The following is a 23644-nucleotide window of genomic DNA, read 5'->3' as shown; positions in this document are numbered from 1 at the left end:
ACGTGAGGTGGGTGGCTGCCGTAGTGGGTGGGGCAGACGTAGAACACAAGCTGTGCTAGAGCTTTTCATGAACCCGTGTATAATCCTCCCTGCAGACTTAATGAGCTAGGTCCTCTGACTATCTCCACCGTACAGATGAGGAAGCCAGGGCTGAGGGGTTACACAATCTGCCCAGCGTCACAGTAAGTGGCAGAGCTGCGAGTCAACCCCAGACGGTCTGGGGCTTCTGTTCCAACCCCTCCTCTCTTGCCTTTCGTGTGCCGGCATCAAGAAATGTGTCGATGATTAAGAATGAGAGCCGATGTCCCCCCATGTGTGTGCAGGGGATCCCGGATAGGCTCGGTAGATATTGGAATCTGAAGAGACCTTGAAAACATGGAGAATTTAATTGTTCACATATTTTTACTTAACGATTGTAAGGCCATGTCTTTCCAGATACGTGAAACCTCCTTGGGGTTTTATTAAAAACGGGGATTTATGACCTCATCTGAGACCCTTGTAATCAGAATCAGTGGGTGCACCCATGTGCATTCATGAATAAGGCCTGGGAATGTGCATTTTAAGTGCCCTCCCAGGGTTGATTTCTGAGGCCTGTTTACAGATCTGAGAATCACCGTTATAAGCTCTAAAATTTCACATGGTTTCATAACCTCTGCCCACACATGGCATGTCCTTGAATGCCCTTTCATATGCCAAAAGATGTGCTCTTTTCAGATTTATCTACCGTGCAAGGAAATGGCTGTTGGGGTGGTTGCCAAGGCAGACTTTTCCATCCTTGGAGGAAACTCCCCCAGGATTTGGTCCAGACCAGGCACCCTCCAGAAGAAGGAAGGGGAGTTCGGAGACAAGGTTGCCCCTCGGAGGCACTTAGAGCAGGTGGCAAGTGTCCCCTTCCGTGTGATAAATCATCAACCGAGAGTAGGGCCGGAATGAAGCAGTGATCAATCAGATAAAAACAGCCTACTTCCCGGAAGCTACGTTGCTTGAAACCCAGAAAGCCTTGGTGAAAGAAGTCATGATTCCCCTGGCATAGTAAGGAAAGCCAGGGTTTAGTTAAGTGGTCACCGATAACAGCACTTTAAAAGACTTACATGTCTACGTAATGTGTGTTATGAAAGGTTATTTGATTTGTGAATCATTGTGCTCTCAGTCAGATGTGGCAAGTACTTGGACCTGCCTGGTTTGTGCAGCCAAGCGACTGGTACCTAAATTGCGGACTTTGTCTCTTGGTGGAAATATCTGCCCCTGTCATACAGCTTGGATTTGGCAGAGGTGATTTTATTGCTAAATGGGAGGCTAAATTTAGTGTGTGTCTTTACCAAACGAGTTCACGATAAGTTGAAATTTACATTGGAGCTTTTGAAAACAGAAGTGCGCTTCCAAATATGTATAATGTGCTGATATTCTGACACTGGTAACATGCAATAAAATATTTACTTTCCAGTGGGCGGACAGAGTATCAAGCCACACATGGGGCCAGGTTACGGAGAACCAGCACCTTTGAGCGGAAGCCTAGTAAACGCTATCCATCCCGGAGACATTCGACGTTCAAAGGTGGTGTGCTTTTCATTCTGCTTGGCATCTTATGTTATGATGTAGTTGGTTAAGCCCCAAGGAACTTAGCTTGGTAAAGCAGTTCTTAAAGGAACATTCTACTCTTCTACTCTTGTCATTCTGAAGCTTTTGACAAAACCCCAGTGGGAGGGATTCTCTTAATGGGAACGAGGCCACCTTTGCCATCCGCTGTCTTTAGTTTTGACCATTGGACGTGTTCATCTTCTCCCTCTTTTTCATCCTTCTTTTCTTGTGCCTCTTCACTTCCGTTGTTCCTGGGACCTCAGGAATATCATAGGTTACCATATTTTTTTGCCCAGATGAATGATGCTGTGTCTTAGAGGGTAAAACAGTCCTTCTCTCCTCTATCTTACAGTTTCAATGCTAACTAGAATTCTGGCCACTAAGAGCAGATCCAGACATTTTAATTCCTGGACTCCATAGCTGCAGTTAGTCCATGCACGTCCTGCCCTTGAATTTAGCCTGGACTTAGGATGCCTTCCCCTCCCCCCTTTTCAGAACTCCCTGAGCCTTAGTCTGTCATTTACTACTATGGCTTCATGCCTTTCTGAAGGCTGGTACCCAATACAGGACCAGTTGGCAAATGAGCAAGCTGGGCTTGTTTAAACTTGGCCTCCACATCCTACCGCCTAGCTCTTCTCTGCCTACACTTGATTGTTTCTCCCTTCGGGACACCTAGTTTAGCACTGAATTGTGGGCTTTTTCATGGCATGGCCTCTGAACTCTCAACCCCTGGGGCCCCCTCCTACATATCACTTACTCATAGGTTTTTCTTGTATCACTCAGGACTTAGTGGGCCTTTGTCAGAACTGTACCTATACGTCACTCCCTTCTAGAATCTTTAACCTTGTGGGGCACCTGGGTGGCTCTTTTGGTTAAGTGCCTGACTCTTCTTTTTTTAAGTGTAGTAGCTATTCCCTAAACCAAATTAAAAAAAAATTTTTTTTTAACGTTTATTTATCTTTGAGAGACAGAGAAAGACAGAGCACAAGCGGGGGGTGGGGCAGAAAGAGAGGGAGACACAGAATCCAAAGCAGGCTCCAGACTCTGAGCTGTCAGCACAGAGCTCGATGCAGGGCTCGAACTCTCAGACTGAGAGATCATAACCTGAGCTGAAGTTGGACGCTCAACCAACTGAGCCACCCAGGCGTCCCCCTAAACCAAACTTTAATGTTTGTTTATTTTTGAGAGAGCGAGAGAAAGAGAGCACAAGCTGGGGAGGGGCAGAGAGAGAGGGAGACACAGAATCTGAAGCAGGCTCCATCCAAGCTCCGAGCCGTCAGCACAGAGCCTGACACCGGGTTTCGAACATACAAACAGTGAGATCATGACTTGAGCCAAAGTTGGAAGCTAAACCAACCGAGCCACCCAGGTACCCCCGTTTTTGAACCAATGGTTTAATAGCACAGCAGCCAGAGCTCTCTAAAGTCATTCTTGGCTGCTTTAATGGAGAAAAAAATGGCCAGTGCCCAGGAAATATGGCCTCACCTTCAAGAAAGACCAGAGGGTGAGAGGATTGGGGGTGTGCCCAGAGAAGGGTGATGGTGGATGAAGGTGATTGACTGCAGGAACTGGGAGCGACAAGTGATGCAGTGGGGGAGAGAGGGAAGGACTTGCTTCCCTGTCAAGCCTTCTACTTGCAGCCTGCGGTCCATGGGATCAGTGTTATCCAGAAACACTCCAAGTAAGGAAGAAGTTCCTAATAGTGCTGTCAAAGATAGAGCCATCTCAAGACTGTACTGGGCTCCCAATCCCTGGAGGCCTGTGCAGGCACAAAGGGAAAGGCCCCTTGGTGTGGCCACTGCAGAGGGGAGGGTGTGTCCTATGTCTTGACCCATGGGTGGCTTTGGACCTCTTCTAGACCACAGGTTCCCTGATTCTCCTCTACTTTCTTTCCCAGTCTCCATCCTCTTTTTTTCTTTTGTGTTACTGGCATTTTTTCCCAGCCAGAGTTCTGGCATCTCTGTGAAGCTTTTAATGATTTTCTGTGCTACATCTTTTTAAATTTTTTTAAATGTTTGTTTATTTTTGAGAGAGAGAGAGAGGGAGACACAGAATCCGAAGCAGGCTGCAGGCTCTGAGCTGTCAGCACAGAGCCCAACGCTGGGCTCAAACCCACAAACCGCGAGATCATGACCTGAGCGGAAGTCAGATGCTCAACCGACTGAGCCACCTAAATGAAATGGGAGTCTAGATAAACAAGCTTTAGCTCTGTCCATGGTCCCTTCCACAGATTCACATCCTGCCCCAGCTACAAAAGTCTGCCCTGAGCTTCCCAGTACTGTCAGGCTTATATTTCAGCCTCTATCATCCCCTTCTGCGGTCTTTGATTTCACACACCTCTCTGTCTCTGTGTCAAGACTCTGAACCCCTTGAGAGCCAGAATTGCCTCTCATTTCTGTATCTGAGAGCACCTGGCCCTGGGAACATGCTCGGCATTCGCTGAGTGAATCGGAGGGCTTGGCACAGTGGAAAAGAGACTTTTCCTCCAGAAAGAAGGAGCTAATGTGGAAATTCTGCCCCCTGGGGTTGGGACCCCGCTGCAACCACAGAAATCTCCACCCTAGTCATTGTCATCACGTGGTTAAAAAAAAGTGATACAGCTCTCTAAGATGGCATACCTTTCTGTTTTTCCTTTAAAGCAAGCAACCCAGTGATAGCGGCTCAGTTCTGGTAAGTGCCCCCAGACTCTGGGGTACAGCTCTTCTAATTATCGTCTTTATTTGCAATGTTGACTTTTTCTTTAATACAATTAAACCACAGAGTGAGTCACCTGATGATTTTCCCCTGCTTTTTCTGCTGCCTGACTATATCATCCTCCTGGTTCTCAATAAGTGCACAATGGAATGTTCCAAGACCGTTTTTTTTTTTTTCTTTTTTAAAACACAGCTGCTCTGTTTGTGTAGCTTTGTGCTTTGTTTATTACAACAGCGGGTGATGAAGGTGAGAGGAATGTGTGCAGTGCGCTGTGCTGATGGCATTGCAGGCAGTGATGGGGAAGAAAGGCCATGCTCTTGAGCAAAAGCTCCGTGAGAGCAAATGCTGGATTTGCTCAGTGATGTGCAGATTTTACGGTCATACAGTGTAGAAAACCTTTACGAAACACGTTTATTGAATTTCGTGCAGAAAAAAAGAACATGTCACAAGACTGAAACTCCAGCACAGATGTGAACAAACTTTTCCTGTGAAGTGCCAGGTAGTAAATACTTTGGACTTTGTAGGCGATGCTGTCTCTTTCATGACTGCTCAGCTCTGTGGTTGGCGCACAAAAGCAGCCATAGACAGTCCGTAAATGAAAGGACAAGGCTGCTGCGTTCCAGTAAAACTTTACTCATAAATGCAGGTGGGCTACATTTGGCCCATGGGTGTGATTTGCCAGCCCCTCCCCCAGCACAGGTGTTCTTGATCTTTCCTGTACATGGCATCTCCTGGTGAGCCTTGAAACGTCCCCCTCAGCCCAGCCATACCCCAGGCTCATTGAATCAGTCTCTGGGCAGGGGACTCACGCACCTAGGGTTTTTGGCTTTTTTTTTTTTTTTTTTTTTTTTTAAGTCCCAGGTGATTCTAGTGTGTGGGAACCACCATCCCATCTTGCACTTGCCTCTTTTTCTCTCTCTGAAACAACTGCTTATGTGAGTTTTGCCCTAGGTGGACAGCTGCTCTCTCATGCTGGAGAATTACAGGCTGTCATTCCTTCCGCCCTGGTGTCCAAGCTCCAGGCACTGGCAGCCCAGTTTAGTCAGCCCCTTGGTCTTCCCAGGCACACGGGTCTCAGACTGCTGGGGAGGTCTTAGAGATGAACACAAGTTGACTGTGCCATGTGCCCTGCACCTGTACTCGGGCAGAGCCCGGCATGTGGAGGAGCGGATAAGCCGGAAGCCTCGGTTGGTGATGAGGGTGCAGGCCAAGGGACCAGAAGGCCTCCCGCCTCGTCCCAGCCTTGCTCTAACCCAGCGCTGGGGCCTTAGGTCTTCCTGCTGGGCTTCCTTTTTCTCACTGAAAACAAGGAGTTTGGGCTAGATCAGTGTTTGCCCAAACTTTTTTAGTCTCTGATTTTCGCCCCCCGGAAGAAACCTGACCTGGAAGTCCAATATAGAGAACAGACAAGAGTGGAGCTGCCCTGGGTGGAGCCAGGCAGGGAGGAAAGGGCTGGTGCCTGCCTGTTCCTCTGACATCTGACCCCTGTCCCCCAGGCAGCCACAAGACACCCGCAAGGGCCCCGAAGCACGCTAGGGAACATAACCAGCCCCTTGTATCGCACAGCTGGAGCTCAGCCCTGTGTCTCTGGTTCCAGGCTCTGCCTGCAGTGCCATTCTGTGAGGAGGCAGGCGGCCGACTCTTGTGTCTGGGTTCAGTTCTCAGCACCTGAAGAAGGGCTGCAGAGTCCTGTTGAACTGCCATGGAGCATACCCTGGCCCCCCGAGGGAGGGGCTCCCACATGGGTTCATTGTAGGCCTGTGGGCTCGCCCTTCTCTAGGATCCCCGCTGCGGGTAGTATGCTAAAAGCATTTGCACCTTTCTCCACCTGTCAGTGTATCTTGCTTTTAATTCTCAGGGGCCTGTGAGTTACAACATTTCTTTCCTTTGCTAAGGAAGCGATTGTTTTGTTTGTTTTTCCCTAATAAAATTATATTTTCCCTTTAGCATCTAGTGGAGATTATATATATATTGAGCATCTAGTGGAGATTATATATATTGGGAACCAAAACAAACTTAAAAAAAGTGTCCACCAGGAACAAAAAAACCCAGTAAATATACCCTTTAGGAACAAATGAGCTAATAACCACTGTTCGCAGCTGTTCAATTGCTCTTCGCAGCCTGTGGGATCCCGGGGTGAGTAGGATTGCTGTGGGAGCCAGGGATGAAATTGCGCTCTGGACTGCAGAGGTGATACCAGAAAAATTGCACCTTGCAGAACACTTAACCTTCCAGATAAAATCCAGCTGGAGGTGAATCTGGCCCAGAGCCTGGCTCGGTGCACTGGCCTTTCTGGAAGACAGAGCCATTTAGACCCCAAGCAAGACTCATAACAGTAAAATGTTTCTCTCATTGTTGAAGCAATAAACCTTGATTTCGAGCACACCACCCTAGCCACGTAGCCCAACGATGGTGCCGTGTTTGTTTGTGTTTCTCCTGGTGGATGCCAGCCTTACGTAGGAAACACATGTGTTTTAAGTGCAAAGCCAGCCTGGGATTCTCTGCCCATATATGTGAGTACGTATAGTTTTTTAACCAGAGTAGTTTTACTTGTGAGTCCACCAAAATAGGATCGTGCATGAGGAGCGTGGTACCTTTGCTCGGACCGTCAGGGAGCCAGCTGGACTCTGTGGAAGGAAGGTGGGCTCTGAGATGGAGCAGATACCCATTCCAGGCCCAGCTCTGCCACTGACTACGTAGCTGACTGACCCTGAGCAGGTTTCCCAACTTCTCTGTTAGGCAACCTTTCCTTTATCTGTAAAATGAGGTGGTACCAGTTATTGACCTCATAGCCTTGTGGTGCGGATTAAATAGTAACAGGTGTGGAACTCCCAGTACAGAGCCTTATATGGAATGAGCGTTCCACGGTGGTGGCCGGGTGGTGGCATTGTTCATAGCAGTGGGACCCATAGCGGTAGATGTTCAGAAACGGCCGGTAGATGTTCAGCTCTCCCTTCAGTTGGAAAAGGCTCTGGGCGTCACTGGAGCCGTCTGGTGCCACCCAGCAGTGCCAGCGCAGACCTGGAATGGGAGCTAAAAGTACTTGGTGTGTCCCAACTGAAAGGACCTCCTTTTTGTCACCAAAGCGTGGCAAGCAGGATTCTGGAATATTACCTTTGTGTTTCAGTTTGTGAGCTCGAAAGTGACGAGTGGAAGTTGGTGTTTGGTTTCCTTGGTTATATGTTCATGTAAACAGCTAATAACCAAAAAGAAGCGGTGTTCGTGAAAGTTCCTAACAGTGTAGGTGGTGTTTAAGATTTATGATCGTTAAAAAATCACTAACAGTGCCGCTTTACAACCTGTTACATTACAATTTTTCCCTTCTTTTCTATAGCTCTAAAACAAATCCTGAAGTCCATAATTACCAGGTGAGATACTGCTTTTAAAGATTTTCTTGAATATTTCTTAAAATTTCAGAATTTTCTACATCAAGTAGTTATTATGCTTATAGTCAGATTTTGAAGAAATAATAACATGCTTTTTGTTGGTTGTGGGGTGGGGGGGCTTGGTTTTTTTTGTTTTTTGAGAAAACGGTGAGAGGAGAACCTTCCTCTGTGACTCCTGGCCCCTCTTGGGCATTTCAGCTGCCTATTTTTTTCTTAACCTTATCAACTGGCAAACCACAGAGACATATGTTTAAGTTTCTGGGTGGTCAAACACAACCTCTTAGGAGCGCTCAAGTGAGGCCGTGTTTTGTCAGCATGTTCTAGGCCTAGGGAACATGAGTCCCTTGAGATGTGCCTCCAGGAAAGGATGTCTCAGTCACACGTTTGGGAGATGTGTCCTTCATTCCCCTTCTTGGATCTTACAGTCTCCGCTGGGGTTTCAAAAGTACTGAGAAATCCTGCAAAAAAGATAACGTTTTATTTTTTTTAATCCATTGTCTCCCCAAATCATTTGATATTCAACACCCCCTCCCCCAATCAAAAAAAGCTAGCTTCTCACCTACCCGCCTGTTTTTGATAAGTGTATCTGTTATCAGTGGAGCATTGGTTTCCAGAACCTACTTTGTAAAGCATTGTGCCAGGCCTGTTTCCTGCAGAAGGAGCACAGATAGGTTTCTGTGGCTCGTGATATGCTCTTTTACAGGGTGGCCAACCAGGGCCCTCGCCGCCTGCCCGCCTACCCACTCACAGTTACCTGGGGGTGGCTCTTGCTGGCCATTCACAGCCTTCTACAACCTGGCTCCAACTTGGTTTTCTACATTTATTGCCTTCCTCCTCTCTGCTCCTTATCACACATCATATGTTCAACTCTTAAAGAATCACATAATCGGTGCCCCCAGAATTTCTTCCCACTGTTCCCGTTTCCATGCTTGTCTGCCTGAAATCCCCTCACTTGTCTGTGCATTAAAATCCCCTCCAGAGTCCCCTCAGAAGCCACCTCCTCCACAGAGCCTTCTCTGATCCTCATAACTGGAAATCACTAACACCAGTGGTCTTCAACCCCACTGCATGTTAAAACCATCTGGCAGGCTTTAAAAACATGGCCGGTGCTTGGGCCTCACCCTGGGCTGAACAATCAGATGCTCTAGGGATAGATAGTTCTGGGCATCAGAGAGCTTCAGAGCTGCTAAGGGGGTTCTGATGAGCTGTGCTGACAGCGTGTCCCTCACTTAGTAGGTTTGTGCCTAAAGGCAGCAGTCATGTCTGATGGCCTCCTCACTTGGGGCCATTTCTCTTTTCCTGGGCGGGTTCTGTCCAAGGACATTACGCTCAGGTTTCCTTCATCACCAGTCTGGTTTTGGACGTCACAAGAAGCTACTCCATGAGGTCACCTGGGAGCGTTTGTTCTGGTTTAGTGTCTTTCCTGATCTTTTGTTACCGTAGATATTAATTTTTCAATGGGGGTGGGATCCTAATGTATGTGACTTTTATGAGGTCTCCAAATTATGTTTCAGAAGAATTTTGCCATCTCATCTTCCATACATGAAATCATATTCCCAATGTGCAGAATCTGGACACGACTTCTGAGTTTGGGGGGAATAACATGTAAAAAGTGCTTTGAACCTGGTAGGGGAAAAGCTAGGTTTCCCGATCTTGTCTTTTTTAGGTTCTTGAATCTTCTCGGTCACAGATCAGCTTTTTGGTTTGGAGAAATTTTCGGGTGTGACTGGCTAGCTGTGGGGGAAGGGAAGAGTTGTGGATGGGCGGTCCCTGCTTGAAGGCAAGAAAAAAAATGAAAACAAAGCCCATTATTCCCTGCTCAGAGTGAATACGGAGGAAGTTGTTCACGGAACTCACATGCATGAAAACTGTTCTTGTAACATCTTTGGCAACCACTGGTCCCCCACACCTTAGCCATCTTGGAGGTTACGTGTTGCTCTGTCAAGGTTTGGGAATGAATTGAGCGGGAAGAGAACGTCCTGAGAAGTGGCCTGATTGATAAAGCACTTGAGTGCTGAGAAGGGTTTTCGGGAGAATGGGAGTATGGAACATCTGTCTTATTGTGAGCTCAGTGAGACTAGCCAACTGCAAAGGATAGATTTCTGTGGTTTTGATAAGGACATCTCTTGGCGTTTGGGGAGGGACAATTCTTCATTGTTGGGACTATCCCAAGAGTTACAGATGCTTAGCTTTCCTCTTCTCTGCCCAGTAGTTAAAAGGTAATTTTGCAGTCATTGTGGCAAGCAAAAATGCACATATATATTTCCAATTATCCCCAGGGGAAAAAGCTGCCCCCATGACCAACTAGGTTAACATTTAAAAATGCTGCTTGACAGCTTTAGAGTGTGAATAAATTACCGAAGGAGATCAAGGAAAGTTTGGGAATATCCTTCCAGGTCTTTATGGATGAGGTACCCACATCTCCCTAATGAATCTGATTTGCTTGTGTTTGAAGACAGGGAGTGGAACAGAAGGTCCATTTCTATTCTACATTATTCCCTTTTGTTGAAGATGCAGCCAGTGGAGCCTCATTTGGGGCCTGGCTGTGTGACCAAAACACTGGAAGCATTTCAGCTATGGGCACATCTTCTAAACTCTAGGTGTTTGTCTCCCTAAGAGAGGTCAGCTTTCAGCGTCTGCTCCTGAGATCTTTTCTCCAGATTCCCTTTTCCCGTAGCCTGTGCAGGGGGCTGCACACTTAGCTTGCTGACAGGCAGCTCTGAAGGAGAGAGCTCACTAGAATACAGAATAGGCAGGGAGGGCATCTCAGTTTCCTGAAAACTGAATGAACAGAATTACTGAGAATTTTCCATAATACAGAACAGGCCTCTGCTTATTAACCAAAACAGCAGGGGAAGGAGCAGAAGGGGAAGAAATAATTAAAAGAATAATGGTGGTAAGACTGTAGTGACTTAAACGTCAGGAGGGTTTCATGTGCTCCACAGAAAGTTTAGCCTTGAGAAGCCCCGTGGCTTCTGACCTTGCCTGGAGCCACCGCCCTCTACAGGCCAGAGGCGGTAGACAGTCCCGTCACCCAGCCAGGCCTGCCTTGTCTTCACTCCTGCTCGTTCTGTGAGTCATCAGTCTGGATCCATTTTTTGAATGGACAAATTCCTTCCTTCTTTCCTTCTGTTGTATCAGAATAATCAGTGCTCTGAATGGTTTGGGGTTTTGTTTGTTTTTGGTGACGGCCAGGTGGGCGGCGAGGTTTGGTACTAGGTTTTGGATCACATTTTAGAAAATTATTCTTATTGCTTAAACAAGGGAGAAGGTGTTCGCCCACAATCCTGCTGACTTAATGTCCCCGTCCAGTTGTTTTGTGTTTGCAGATGTCACTGTTACACACGGTTGTCGTCATCTTCAGCAATGACAAAAATTGTTTCTGAAGAAAGAAATTGCCTACCATTCACCCCATATCTTGGGTGTCCTCCGTCTGTTCCCTTGGGAGAGATGAATACTGCCTGTCCTGGGCGCTCTAGGGGACCCTTCCCAGACAGATGCTTTCCCCTTTCTTCCGAGGGCAGCCTTCCAACCCCCCCTGCCTTTGTCATAGGGGAAACGTGATCGTCCTGGGAAGCCACCGCCCATCCAGGGTTTGGTTATAGCCTTTCCAGTCACAGCCCTGGGCCCCTCAGCTGGATGCCAGTAAAAGAGAAACTAAATGAAGACCATTGAAATCAAAAGGTCATTGAATAATCAAGTTTGGTATTTCATTTCTAGCCTCAATACCATCCCAATATCCACCCCAGCCAGCCTCGGTGGCACCCTCACTCTCCAAATGTAAGGTAAGTGCTTGAGCTCACGGAGCTGTACTTACTTGAAAGTTCTCCCTTTCTCCGGAAAGGCTCAAATTCTGCCTCGTTGTGAATCGAAAGTCTGCATCGGAAACAACGGTTAAGAGCTGCTGTGTCATGGCAGAGATGAATAATTTGCAGAGCAAAAGAAGCCAGTGATGAGTCTGGATTTACCAAAGTTCTGCTTTATGAAATGAAAATTAATTGGGTTTTGTTTTTTGTTTTTATAGTCGTTCTAACCTTAGATATCTTTGGTTTGGTTTTGTGTTAGAAATGTTGCTTAAAATTTCTAAGTAACATTTTCCTGTCCCAAGAATTCGGTTACTAAAAATATGCTTTGAGCTTGGGGATTTTTGTTGTGGGTTTTTTGAAAGGACTTTTTTCAGGGATGGAGTGGGGGTTTGCTTTTTGTGATTGTGGATCTTTTTTCTGAACCTAGGGGTCAGTAAACTTTCTCTGTTAAGAGCCACATAATCAGTATTTTCAGCTTTGTGCTCTCCGTCACAACTACTCAACTCTGCTCTTGTAGCTTCAAAGCAGCCTCAGACAGAAGTGAATGGGCAGGGCTGCATTCCAATAAACTTATTTACCAAAGCAGATGGTGAGTGGGATTTAGCCTGAGGGCTCTGTTTTACTCACCTCTGCCCTAACCCTACCACAGTCCTTTCCAAGTAAACTGGCACCTGCCTTGCTGGGTTTCTAGTTAGGCCCGAGAGTGTTTTAACGCTAGCTTTGTAAAGGCAAACGTTCCTTTTAAGATTTGAATTTTAGATCAGTCTTAATTGGTGTTTATGTGTGAAGCTCTTTCTGTTGGTGAATTCACTTTGCATAAAGTTATTTCTTGGTAAGGTTGCTAGCCTTGCTGCTTGAGAAAGTACGGAGAATGGGATGATGGAAATAAATCCTTTTGGAGTAAGGCAAATGAGAGCAATTAGTTCTTGAGAATTCTTGCCACTTTTGTTGGGGGGACCTTGGAGGAGAGCAGTGCTGTTTGATCGTAAACACTTGAGATTTGGGTAGCTTTTTAAAGCTAGTCAGCCTAGTGGAGTAATAATTCTAAATGTTTCTGTGTATTGCAAAGGCAGTTTATTTTCCAGACATAAGAAACAGAAGAGATTTCTAGAAGTGCTATTTTTATTAACCTTGTTTTTACAGAATTTTACACTTCTTTTGGCCTGTTTTGTCACATTAGTTTTCCTTCTGAGGCATGACCTTGCCCAGCACTTAGCAGTGGGGATTCCGAGGAAGGCTGGAACAGTGCGCCTCACCTGGGAGCTTGCTGGTGCATTCTTTGCCCCACCCGGGGCCCTACTGGGTCAGGATCTCTGGGGGTGGGGCCCCGCAGTCTGTGTTTTACCAGGCTCTCCAGAGTTGGAGAAGCACTGCCTGAGATACAGAGTTCATTGGTCCTAGGCTCTGGTAAACGCTGCCTAAGGCACTCACAGGGCACCGTAGCATGGTCACAGCCCCGAGAAGTGCCTGGGAAAGGAACCTTTTTCACCTGACTTCCCCCAGACTGAGGGATCCTCAAGGTGCCCTTTGAGAAATGTGGTGTGGCCGCGACCGAGCTTTTCTCCACTTGGAAGTTGGTAGATCACCCGCATCCGAATTTTAAACACACCTGAGCAAATCCACTCATTTCAGCTTGGAAGCCATCCCCATTCACACGGTTCATGGTTTTTCCCGCCTGCTTGCCTCGTGCTTGTGTTGTTTCACTCACATTTCTGAATTTTCTTCCATCCCTCCCACTAACCATTCACTCTGCCGACAAAACAGGCCATGCTTTCAGGATGACAGGCCACACTGGGAAACGTCGGCCAGTGGAAGTGGCGGCCGTTTCGATTATGTCCACGACCAGAACCAGAAGAACTTAGGAGGAGTGCAAAGTATGATGTACCGAGATAAACTCATGACTGCACTTTGAAAGACTGACACATCTCACCTCTGTTCACCAGCATGGTTTCATTACATTCCATGAAACATGTCTTGCCATCACACAGACGCGTCCGCAAAAGTGTCCTTAAGGAATAGTTCTGAAAGGTGTTTCTGGAGTCCGTGTACATATTTGGAAATCTCCACAATCAGTAGTCACAATTTACTGTTGACTGCGTTCTCAATAAAATGAAGGTAGTGAAAGGCTCAGGAATCGTTTTAATATTCTGATTTAAAAATTGGAGTAAAAGTCTATGTTTATCATATTGCTGTGTATTTGGTATTTCTCTGTTATTTAATGAATGGGACCAAATAAAACCAGAAGAACTTAGGAAGAGAGCTCTTTGTAGAGTACCATACAGCCCTGGGGTGGGGTTGAGACCACTAGGGCCCAGTCCTGGCCGTTGTGAGATTGTGGACAAGCCTTTCTCCTTTGCTGGCCTCCTTTTCCCCCATCTGGAAAGAGTGGGTAGGACTAAGTGATTGCCAAGCTCCTTCCAGCTCTAAAATTCTGTGATCGTATTAAAAGTTAATATTTTTAGTCTGAGGACGTAACATTCAAACTAAATTTCTCGTAGGAAAACTGCAAATTTCCCTTCTCTAACAGAGGGCTACTGCTTTCGGAAGCGCAAGAACGTATATAACTTGTTACATAAATGCGGGGAGGCTTTGAATTTCTGATCTTAAAGCAGTTCAGGCACATTGAATCTTAGCAGTTTTACTAATCATAAATTGCATAGCATCCCTTTTTGATAGAATTTGTTGCTCAAGTACAAGAATAATTTTTTTTTCAATTGTTGATCGGTGCTGCTAACTTGCATGATTTCAGAAGACACAATTGTGAACACACACTGTCAGAATTTATAGAATTTGAGGCTTGGTTTTTACCCTGGACTTAACTCTTTTAAAAAGCAACATGAAATCCAAGATAACATTTATGGCTCAAATTAAAGTGTGTAAGATTTTAATGAAGCTGTGCCAAAGCATTCTGTGGAATAGGATGGGATGGGTGTTGTACATTTTGTAGTACCAGCTATCAATGGGCTGTCTTTTAGGGTAGAACTTGTACCAAAATATTTATTTTCCCCACCCCACCCCCCCCCCCATTTGAAGCCACAAATCAAACTTTTTTTTTCCTTGGTAAACCTGAGATAATTTTTCATCAGTCTTTTTGTGAAAAACGATTCTTATGCCATTTAAGTATATGTAATTGTAATTTGGCCCACTGTAAGCCTTTTTTAAAAAAATGTGTTGACATCTCTTAAGACACTTTATTGCTAAAATCTGATCTATTTTTGGTTACCACAAAAATCTGTCCAGCAGGAGGGGCTCCGCTGCAGGCCCTGCACGGCGGAGTCCTTCACCGACAAACTCTTCCTAAGATAATCTGTTTACAGGTGTATTCTGTTGTAGCAGATGTTTTGATCCTCAGTGTTTGTGCCGCATACAAATAAATGTGTTCTGAATCTTTTAATCTTAGTGATCCATTTTTACAAATGTGTTTCCAAGGAATAAAGATTATTCTTGCTTTTTTGGACTCCATCTTCATTTTACATTGCGCAGAAGTATCGTTTGTGGATGACGTAGGTAGTGGGACGGTGAGCACTCCGAAGTCTGGAGGTGAGCATTCTGTTAGGTGACATGGAGGAAGTTCGTCCGAGGATGAAGCTGCCCTTGGGAAGAGCAGCTCTGGTAGGCACAGTGGCTGAAGCATTTCTTCATCTGGTTCATCTGTGGTGAAGGTTCTAGTAACTGGTCACAGGCTCTGGACTGAGTGAAGCAGTGGCAGAGTGGGTTTCCCCCATAACGGTCCTGTGATGAGGATGGGTGTTTGTCCTGGCGACTCACTGTTTCCGGTGGAAAGACATCCAAACCTGTGTCTGTGGCCTCCTGGAGACGATGTATACAGATCCCCTCTAATAAATACCTTTCTGCTTAAAATAACTTGAGTGGATTCAGTTGTCTGCAACCACGAAGTCTAACCAGGATGCATACTTACAACCTCCTAATTGTTAAATGAGGTGCACGCTTTTCATCTCGCAACTCTGTGGACCTTCCTCTATTGCATGTGGTGGTGATGGTCACTCACTCACAGCTTCTCGAAGTTCTGTTCCCTTGGCTTTTTCAACATCTGCTTCTCCAGCTCTTTGACTTTTGCTTCTGTCTTTGTAACAGCCTCTTCCTCTGTCGTCCTCTTAAATATCGGTGTTTTCCAGGGGTCCTTCCTCTGCCCACCTCTTTTATCTCCATCACAGTCTGCCTGGGACTTTTCATGCTGGCACAGATTTATGGCTGTTGGCCCTGGAACCCTGGTCTCTTACCCAGACTACTCCTACAAGATTTTAGACTGACATTTCAACCTGTGTATCCCATATATACAGCTCAAACTCATGTCAGAAATCAAATTCATCATCTTTTGCTGGAGAAAAAAAAAAGACGTCTGCCTGATTTTCTCTCTTCTACCCGCTATACTATCCGTAGCTCTTTTCCCTTTTGCCACCTGCACCCAGGCAGTCCCTGGGTCTACTCAGTTTCCTTGCCAACCTTTACCTTGAGAGATGCTCTTCCTGGTCTCCCTGATTCCAGGCTCCTGACAGGCTCCTCCTGCTCACAGTCTCTAGAGGAATCTTCCTAAGGAAACAGTCTGATTGTGTCATTCCAACGCTCCACATCTGCCAGGGTTCACCACCACCCAGAGGGTGAAGTCCAAGGCCTTCTTTATGGAATTCCTTTGCTATCTGCTTCCATCCTATTACTCAAGCCTATTTTGCCCCATTTCTCACCCTCCTGTTTAAACGTCTGCACCACCACGCTGCTTGTGGTTCCTGGCATTCACCATATCCTGCTGTTGCCCCGACCTGTGCTTTGCAAATCCTGTTTCTTCTGCCAAGAACTCTGTCACTCCCATCCCCTTTGCCCAACTGCCACTCACCCCTTAAACCTCCACTCAGGTGCGTCTTCTCCCGGGGACTCTGACCACCCCACCTCTGCAAATTGGGTTGGTTTCTGTGCTCTGCTCTGTAACTTTCCCTCGGCCCTCCTATGGCAACATTGCATTCACTGCTTTACGTTAAAACTGCCTCTTTGGTTCATCTTATCCTGGAGCCTGTACGCTTAAGTATAAGCTTTGTATCATATTTGCCTTTGCTCCCCAGTGCCTGGTATATAGCAGGTGCTCGTGAATGTCTGTTCAACAAATGAATTATTCCACCTTCGTTCTAACAGAAATGTCTAGCCAGATAACAGGCAGCACATCATCTCTGAGCTGGTCCCAGAAGTATCTGAACAACTGTACCCAGTCGAGGGCGTCACATTTTGAGTAGGACATTGACCATCGCCTATGTTCTGGCTTCAGCTTCATCATCTGAATGTTACCCGGTGTGTCTGCGGTGTTCTTATTTGAAGCATTGGTATGATGATAGCCTTGCTGCTACAAGGCAGAGGACAGTCCAGCCATGAGATCCTGGAAACCCCGGTAGGTTGACATGGATCCACAGTAATATACAGGGACTGATGACCAGATGCGTGCTTCCTGTGCTCCATGTGTTGCTTCACTTGACCTTCCTGGCCACTCTGTGAGGTGGATCTTGCCCTCCTTTCTCACATGGGGGAGCTCAGGCTTAGGGTTTAACCAAGCAGCTTGCACATTGTCACGCATGTGCAGTTCTGATTCCAGCCCATGTTCTTGGTCCCTGTGCTCTAATGCTTCCTGCCAATAATCATCTTGCGATTTGGGACCCTGTCGATCTACATCTCCATGAGACTATTACTAGATTATGTTGACGAGCTCACTACTCTGGAATCCGGTTACTAACTAGGAGCCACTCACCACCACCGGCATCAAGTGATTGTCCATATGCTGCACACCTGTGGTCCAGTAAGTAACCTCGTCCATCACCATCTCTTGTTAGCTAATAACCCTGTTAGTCCTCTCCCCGCTCCTCTCCCAGGGGTCTAGTAACCCCTAACACTTTACCATCCCCCCTCTAGCAGTCTAGAACCTGCATTCATTCAACAGCCCCCTTTGCTAAGGAGCAGAGATTGAACATTATTTTCTTCTTACGAAACACTCCTTATTTGACATGATTCACTGCTTCCTTTCCTGGAGCTCACAAACTCGTCATTTCTTCTGGAGTATTACCTGCCTGCACAACCAACCTCAGGATTCTATAACCAGTGGAATTAGCTTTTTGTATTTTTGAAACTGAGGACTTACTGGTCTTGTATCATTTCCTATTTTTCTGTGATCCCTCAGAATATCTTAACAGTGAATTGGCATTGTTGTCAGATTGATACAGTTCATATGGACTGAAAGACTTGAAATCATGCCAGGTAATTATCTTGGCCTTCAAAACCCTCTCGCCTGTTTCATTTCTTGGTCTACCATTTCCACTGAAAATGGTTCCCCTTAACAGCAAAGATGAAGGAATAAGGGCAGTGCAGGAGTGCTTCCCCCCTGCACCCCCCGCCCCCCGCCCTGCCCCGCGCCTGTTAATATGGTACCATCCTTCCAGGTCAGTGACTCCAGCCTCCTGGGTCCTGGTCTGAACACAATAATAGATCCTTTTCGTTGCCCTTGACTTTCCAAGTTTTAACTAGTCCTTTAAGATCTAAGCTCATCAAAGAACTCCCTGAGCAGCCATATTGATCCTTTGAATCAATATTTCCCAAACTTGCCTCTAAGTCAATTCCCTGACTGACCAAATCTTCCATAAGTACCAGGTAAATACCTTAAATAGGCTTAGGATGATTTGCCTCTGCCATTTCCCTCCAGGAGGCAACTGACAAATGCCAAGGCAAGGCATAAGGGGGCAGGGAGAGAGAAGCCTCAAACTACTGTTCAGGAAAGAGTCCCTTTGCACATGAAAAGTAGCACATTTTTAAGAAGCCCCATGAGGCATCTAAAAGGTGAAACTAATGTGAAGTTGACATTCAGCAGAGCCTCAGCAAAGGAAATCTTAAATAATTCTGCAAATTGGCAAACTTCCCCAAATTAGGGAACCAAAGAATTACTTGGACAGCTTATTAAAAATGGAGAGGTGCCTGGGTGGCTCAGTCAGTTAAGCATCCAACTCTTGCTATCGGCTCAGGTCATGCATGATCTCATGGTTTGTGGGTTCGAGCCCTGTGTCTGGCTCTGTGCTGACATTGTGGACTGCTTGGAATTCTCTCTCTCTCCCTCTCTGCCCCTCCCCTGCTTGCTTGCTCGCTCTCTCTCTCTCTCTCAAAATAAAGAAACTTAGGAGATTTCTAGGCTCTACTTAAGTGATTGGTGGTAAGACCTAAGGAACCTTTATTTTAAGTCACCAGAAGAGTCTGAGACAGGCAAGTACAGGACCTCACTTTGTTTTTTTGTTTTTTTTTAAATTTTTTTTTTCAACGTTTATTTATTTTTGGGACACAGAGAGACAGAGCATGAACGGGGGAGGGGCAGAGAGAGAGGGAGACACAGAATCGGAAGCAGGCTCCAGGCTCTGAGCCATCAGCCCAGAGCCTGACGCGGGGCTCGAACTCACGGACCGCGAGATCGTGACCTGGCTGAAGTCGGACGCTTAACCGACTGCGCCACCCAGGCGCCCCAAGGACCTCACTTTGGAAAAGCACAGCTTCCTATCTGGTTTGCCGCCTTCTTTTTTTTTTTTTTTTTTTTTTGGTTCAACTTTAACTCTCATTAGAAAGGCCAAATGTTTTCTTTAAAGTAGGCATGAATCAAAAAGTAAATGAATACATCATAATAAGTAGCTAGCTATGTTTTCACGTATTTAGTAGGTTCACAGTGAAGCAGAAGAATGTGAAAATTCTAGTGTTTCTTTCCATGGCCTTCCTTTCATCATAACCTCCCTCTCCCAAGTCTGTCAAACGGAATCCGTCGTCATCCTCCGCTCCTCACTCCGGAAGCAAGGGGCTAGAGAATTGCATCCACTGGAGCTAAAGATGGCATGGACACACCAGCGTAGGGACCCATGCCAGGCTCAGAACCCAGCGTGGGGAAGAGGCAGAAGTTTGCAGAAGCAAATTGGCAGGATGCTGCACACTGCTGAGAGACAGACTGCAGGTCCAGTGTGGAGAGGTGACTTTGTTGGGACATGTGCCCCACAGTTTTCTGATGAGGTGAAATGTGAATGCTCTGGAGCCCCACAGGGTTTGAATCCCAACGTTGCCACTCACCAGCCATGTGACCTTTGTCCGGTTTCTTCTCTGTGCCTCATTCTCCTCATCCCCAAACGGAAGTAAATGACAGTAGGTATGTAAGGTGCTTTGCACAATGTTTGATGCTGGCTGGTGGCCAGTTTTGGTGGCTTTTGAGGTTTAAGGCCTTAGCGGTCCATGTGGTGAGAAACAGGTCGAGGAAATTCAAAGTCTTGCTCAAGGAACGGCCTGTGTTAAAGGTTGATGGCTTGAGACGTATGGTCTAAGTTTAGCAATGGAAAGGGGTGCTTGGTTCCAAGAGAAAGATCAGAAGGAAGAGGGTTAACACAATACATAAAGACACGTCTCTGAAACTCTTAACAAGCTAAGAGCAGAAACACCGTGGTGATCTTTTGAGAGGAAATAAAAAGAAAAATGATATTTCTGTCTGAGAATACTAGGAAATAACTGGCCAGGCAGAATGTGGACAATGCTTTCCCATCTGCACACGGCAGAACTGGCAGAGGAAGGAGTTGGGGAGACTACTGAGGATCCATTCTGCTGGTACAATTGGGAGCCAAGAGTTGGGAGAATTAAAACAGCATCCGCTCGGTCCCCAACTTGTCTAGCTTAGTATTTCATTTTACACAAAGCAGAGGAGGCTTTTAACAATTAGGTGACTAAGTAGAAAGTCAGTAATCAAGAGAACCGCTGTGCTTTTTCACTTATTTTAGGAGGTAATGCATTGGCAAAAATTCAGACAAAAATATCTAAAAGTTACTTTTCCTTTCCACCTTCCGATTCCTTAGTTTCCTAGTTTTTCCCAGAGGCAAACGTTAGTGTTTCTTCCTCTTAATCTAGAGCTATTCCGCGTTTAAACAAGCACATGTACTTAACCAATCAGTATTGATGGTCATTTAGGCTGCCTCGAATCTCTAAAATTAGTTTTTCCGCTGTGCTTATATATTCCGTTTATGTACTTGAGCAAATCTGTCTGTAGGTAAGCTCCCTGAAAGTAGGGGTGCTGGGTAAAAAGAGATGTGCATGTTTAATTTGGACATTGCCTAACTAAATTTCACCCTAAAGATATTCTACCTAATTACACCTCCTCTCCCTGCTCCCTCACCCCACCCCACCAGCAATTTGAAGGGCCTCTGTGATTCTACAAAGAGGAAGCTACAAGAGGAAGCTCCTAGCCTTAGCTAATTCTTTTCAACCTTTGTTAGTCTGATGGGTAAAAATCAGAATTTCCATCTTAACTGTATTTCTCTGTAAGCAAGGTTGCATACCTTTCCATCTTTCTGAACGTCCCCATTTGTTACTTATTTTCTCTGAACCATCTGGAACCTCTGCTCTTTTGTTGTGCTCTTTAACAAAGATCAGACTGATGAAGTAAAATTAATCATATCATCATAGCCTTTTTAATGGTGGCGAAAAGGATAGAAAGAGTTGATATTTACCAGGCATTTTTTGAAAGCAGATTTCCAAAAGCTTAGGTAACAATCAATATGATATGATGCCCTGGAGATCAGAAAAAGGAATACGGACAGCGTAAAAACAGCCAGGGTGAAGGACTTGATTTCTAACATCCACATTTCCTTTCCTGTTTGGGAATTTGTTGAGAACTTTCTACTCCAACTGCTTAAATACCCACTCCAACATCGTGAATTTCCCTGGTGCATTGGCCAGGGAAGGAGGGATTTACTTTTAGTTACAATTAAAGTTCTAACTTATCAGATATAAAATCCCACTTTATCCCAAGATATGCCGGTGGTTTTATTGGAGGAAAGGCTGCAGAATTTAAAACACCAAAACTGCCGTAGTCTGGGCAATCCACTAAATAGGGTTAGAATAATTAGAGGAACATCCCCGTAGGCTCATGTCGTAAGAAACCCGCAGAACCTACCTAATCATCCCCAACTGAATTGTGAATGGCTTAAACATCACTTTCTGCAGCTGAAACCTCAAAAGCAAGAGGTGTTGCTATGCTAACGGCTCCACAGGCTTCATTCCGTGGCTGAATAATAGATGCTCTATCTATAGTCAAGGCAATTAAACAAGCCCTTAAAATTGGGCCCAGTGTATAGCTTCAGAAGCTAACTCAGGATGTTTATGCTAGAAGCTTCTGGAAAACCTACAAGAACTGAGGAACAGAGAAAGGCTCATTTGAAGAGATTTTAAGACACTAACAAAAGCCAAAATAGATGAATCCTCATCGGTAGCACCTCAGACACACACGCCCAGTGTTCAGCTCCAGCGCCTGCTCACGCTGGTGTCTTATGCAATTAGAATGTCTCAAACCTGCCCTTAACAGAGCGTGCCTTTTATTCATCTAACCTGAACTTCATTCTGGAATGGATGATAGTTTCATTTCATTCATTCCGGTGAGTCGGCTGGTGTCTGCAGAGTGGAAAAATAACTCTGTCAGCGCACGCCCAAGTCTGCCATGGCTCTTGCGAAGTGTAAAGACTGGCTCCTCGAGACGTTATTCTTCACAAGTAGTAGCGGCACTTTCATGGCAACAATCGTTTCGTCGTGCCGCTCCTTGAGGGCTCCCGTGTGATGCTGTTTGGGGATGCATTTAAAGCGGTGGCTGGGGGTGAGTCTGTTCACGCTGTTACCCACCTGGGGAAAAAAAAATCTTCATTTTAAAGCAGAAAGTGGGCACTGGAATGCAGAAATGAGAGGCCAAAAAAATCCATGAGAAACCAAGAAGGGAAAGCACTGTTAAATTTATTACAAGTGAATGTTGTAAAGGAAAACAACTATATTTGTGTCAGTATTTTTTTTTTTTTTAAGGCAGGAAAGAGATTGAATAAACTCTTAGTCATGAGCCTCTGTGCAAAAATGAACTCATGGAATATTTATTCTCTGGGCTCAGATCCTGAAATTGATCCGGAATTGCTAAAATCCTAGATCTCCCCACAAAGTTCTAAAGCTCTTCCCCACCGCATCGTGCCTCAATCAATCAGAGAGAGGTTATAAACTTATTAAGAGTAACGTTAGGTTAAAACGATTTTCTGGCAGAAAACCGTCAAGGCCTGCTGACCCTCTTCCAGCCATTCACTGAAACCATCTGATAACCAGTTTCACCAAAGGATAATTCCAGACTCAAAGGGGGACACCTATCCTACCCTGTCTCACACAGGACAGAGACCCAGCTGCCCCCGAACCCAAAAAGGCTCTCCTGACTGCTTCGGGTACAGAAGATTTTACAGTTTAACAGAGGCCGTTTAATGTTAGGAACAACTGGGAACTCATGACCAAAGTGAAGCTTTTATGAATAGACACATGATAAATTACCAAAGGAAAATTAAAATTTAATGCACTACAACATTTATTCAACAAATATTGACTGTGTTTCTATCCTATGCCAAGTACTAAAATAGGCACCGGGAATTGATGTTGAAGAAGACGCACAGCCTTTGGCTACAGCCAGTTAATAGACTAATCAAAACAGTTTCCATTCTTATGGATTCAACCATTACCTGTGCTAACACTAGAATTAGCTCCAGGCTGATTGCTTGGAAGGTGTCTTGAAAGAAATACAAATTTGAAAAAATTTCCATCTGCCAATTAGTAGTCTATAGAAAGGAATCTAAACCATGCCAAAAAAATATTATTTTGACCTTTTCAGACAAGGGGAAAATGAAGTCATTTCATCTTTTCTTTCTCGTCACTTTTTAAAAAATGTTTATTTATTTGAGAGAGAGAGAGAGAGAGAGCGCGCACAAGCAGGGGAGGGAGAAGAGAGGAGACACAGAAACTGAACCAGGCTCCAGGCTCTGAGCTGTCAGCACAGATCCCTGTGTGAGACTTGAACTCACAAACTGCAAGATCATGACCTGAGGTGAAGTCAGATTCTTTTTTTTTTTTTTTTTAATTTACCATTTTTATTTATTTTGAGAGACAGAGCAGGAACGGGAGAGGAACAGAGAGAAAGAGAGGGAGACACAGCATATGAAGCAGGCTCCAGGCTCTGAGCTGCTAGCACAGTGCCCAATGCAGGGCTCAAACCTATGAACCGTAAGATTGTGACCTGAGCCTAAGTCGGATGCTCAACTGACCGAGCCACCCAGGTGCCCCCTGAAGTCAGATTCTTAACCAACTTGAGCACCCAGGTGCCCCTCT

At 45.6% G+C, this 23644-nt stretch overlaps 1 protein-coding gene across 13 annotated transcripts in view; it reads left to right on the top strand.

Moving 5' to 3' along the window:
- EPB41L4B (erythrocyte membrane protein band 4.1 like 4B) overlaps positions 1 to 23644 on the top strand; it is a 130192-nt gene that overhangs the window by 62784 nt on the left and 43764 nt on the right. For 12 of the 13 annotated variants that reach the window (XM_045469963.1, XM_045469961.1, XM_045469959.1 and 9 more), the window contains exons 12-15: positions 1445 to 1554; positions 4218 to 4248; positions 7607 to 7640; positions 11379 to 11443. In XM_045469963.1, the coding sequence (XP_045325919.1) occupies positions 1445 to 1554; positions 4218 to 4248; positions 7607 to 7640; positions 11379 to 11443 (240 nt within the window). Of the gene's footprint in view, positions 1 to 1444; positions 1555 to 4217; positions 4249 to 7606; positions 7641 to 11378; positions 11444 to 13228; positions 14916 to 23644 lie in introns of those variants that run through there. The other variant, XM_045469973.1, reaches the window with a different exon arrangement.

The sequence above is a fragment of the Leopardus geoffroyi genome, chromosome D4 (genome assembly GCF_018350155.1).
Source record: "Leopardus geoffroyi isolate Oge1 chromosome D4, O.geoffroyi_Oge1_pat1.0, whole genome shotgun sequence".
Taxonomy (NCBI): Eukaryota; Metazoa; Chordata; class Mammalia; order Carnivora; family Felidae; genus Leopardus; species Leopardus geoffroyi.
The sequence above is the reverse complement of the archived record's forward strand: the minus strand, read 5'-3'. Positions and strand labels throughout refer to the sequence as shown.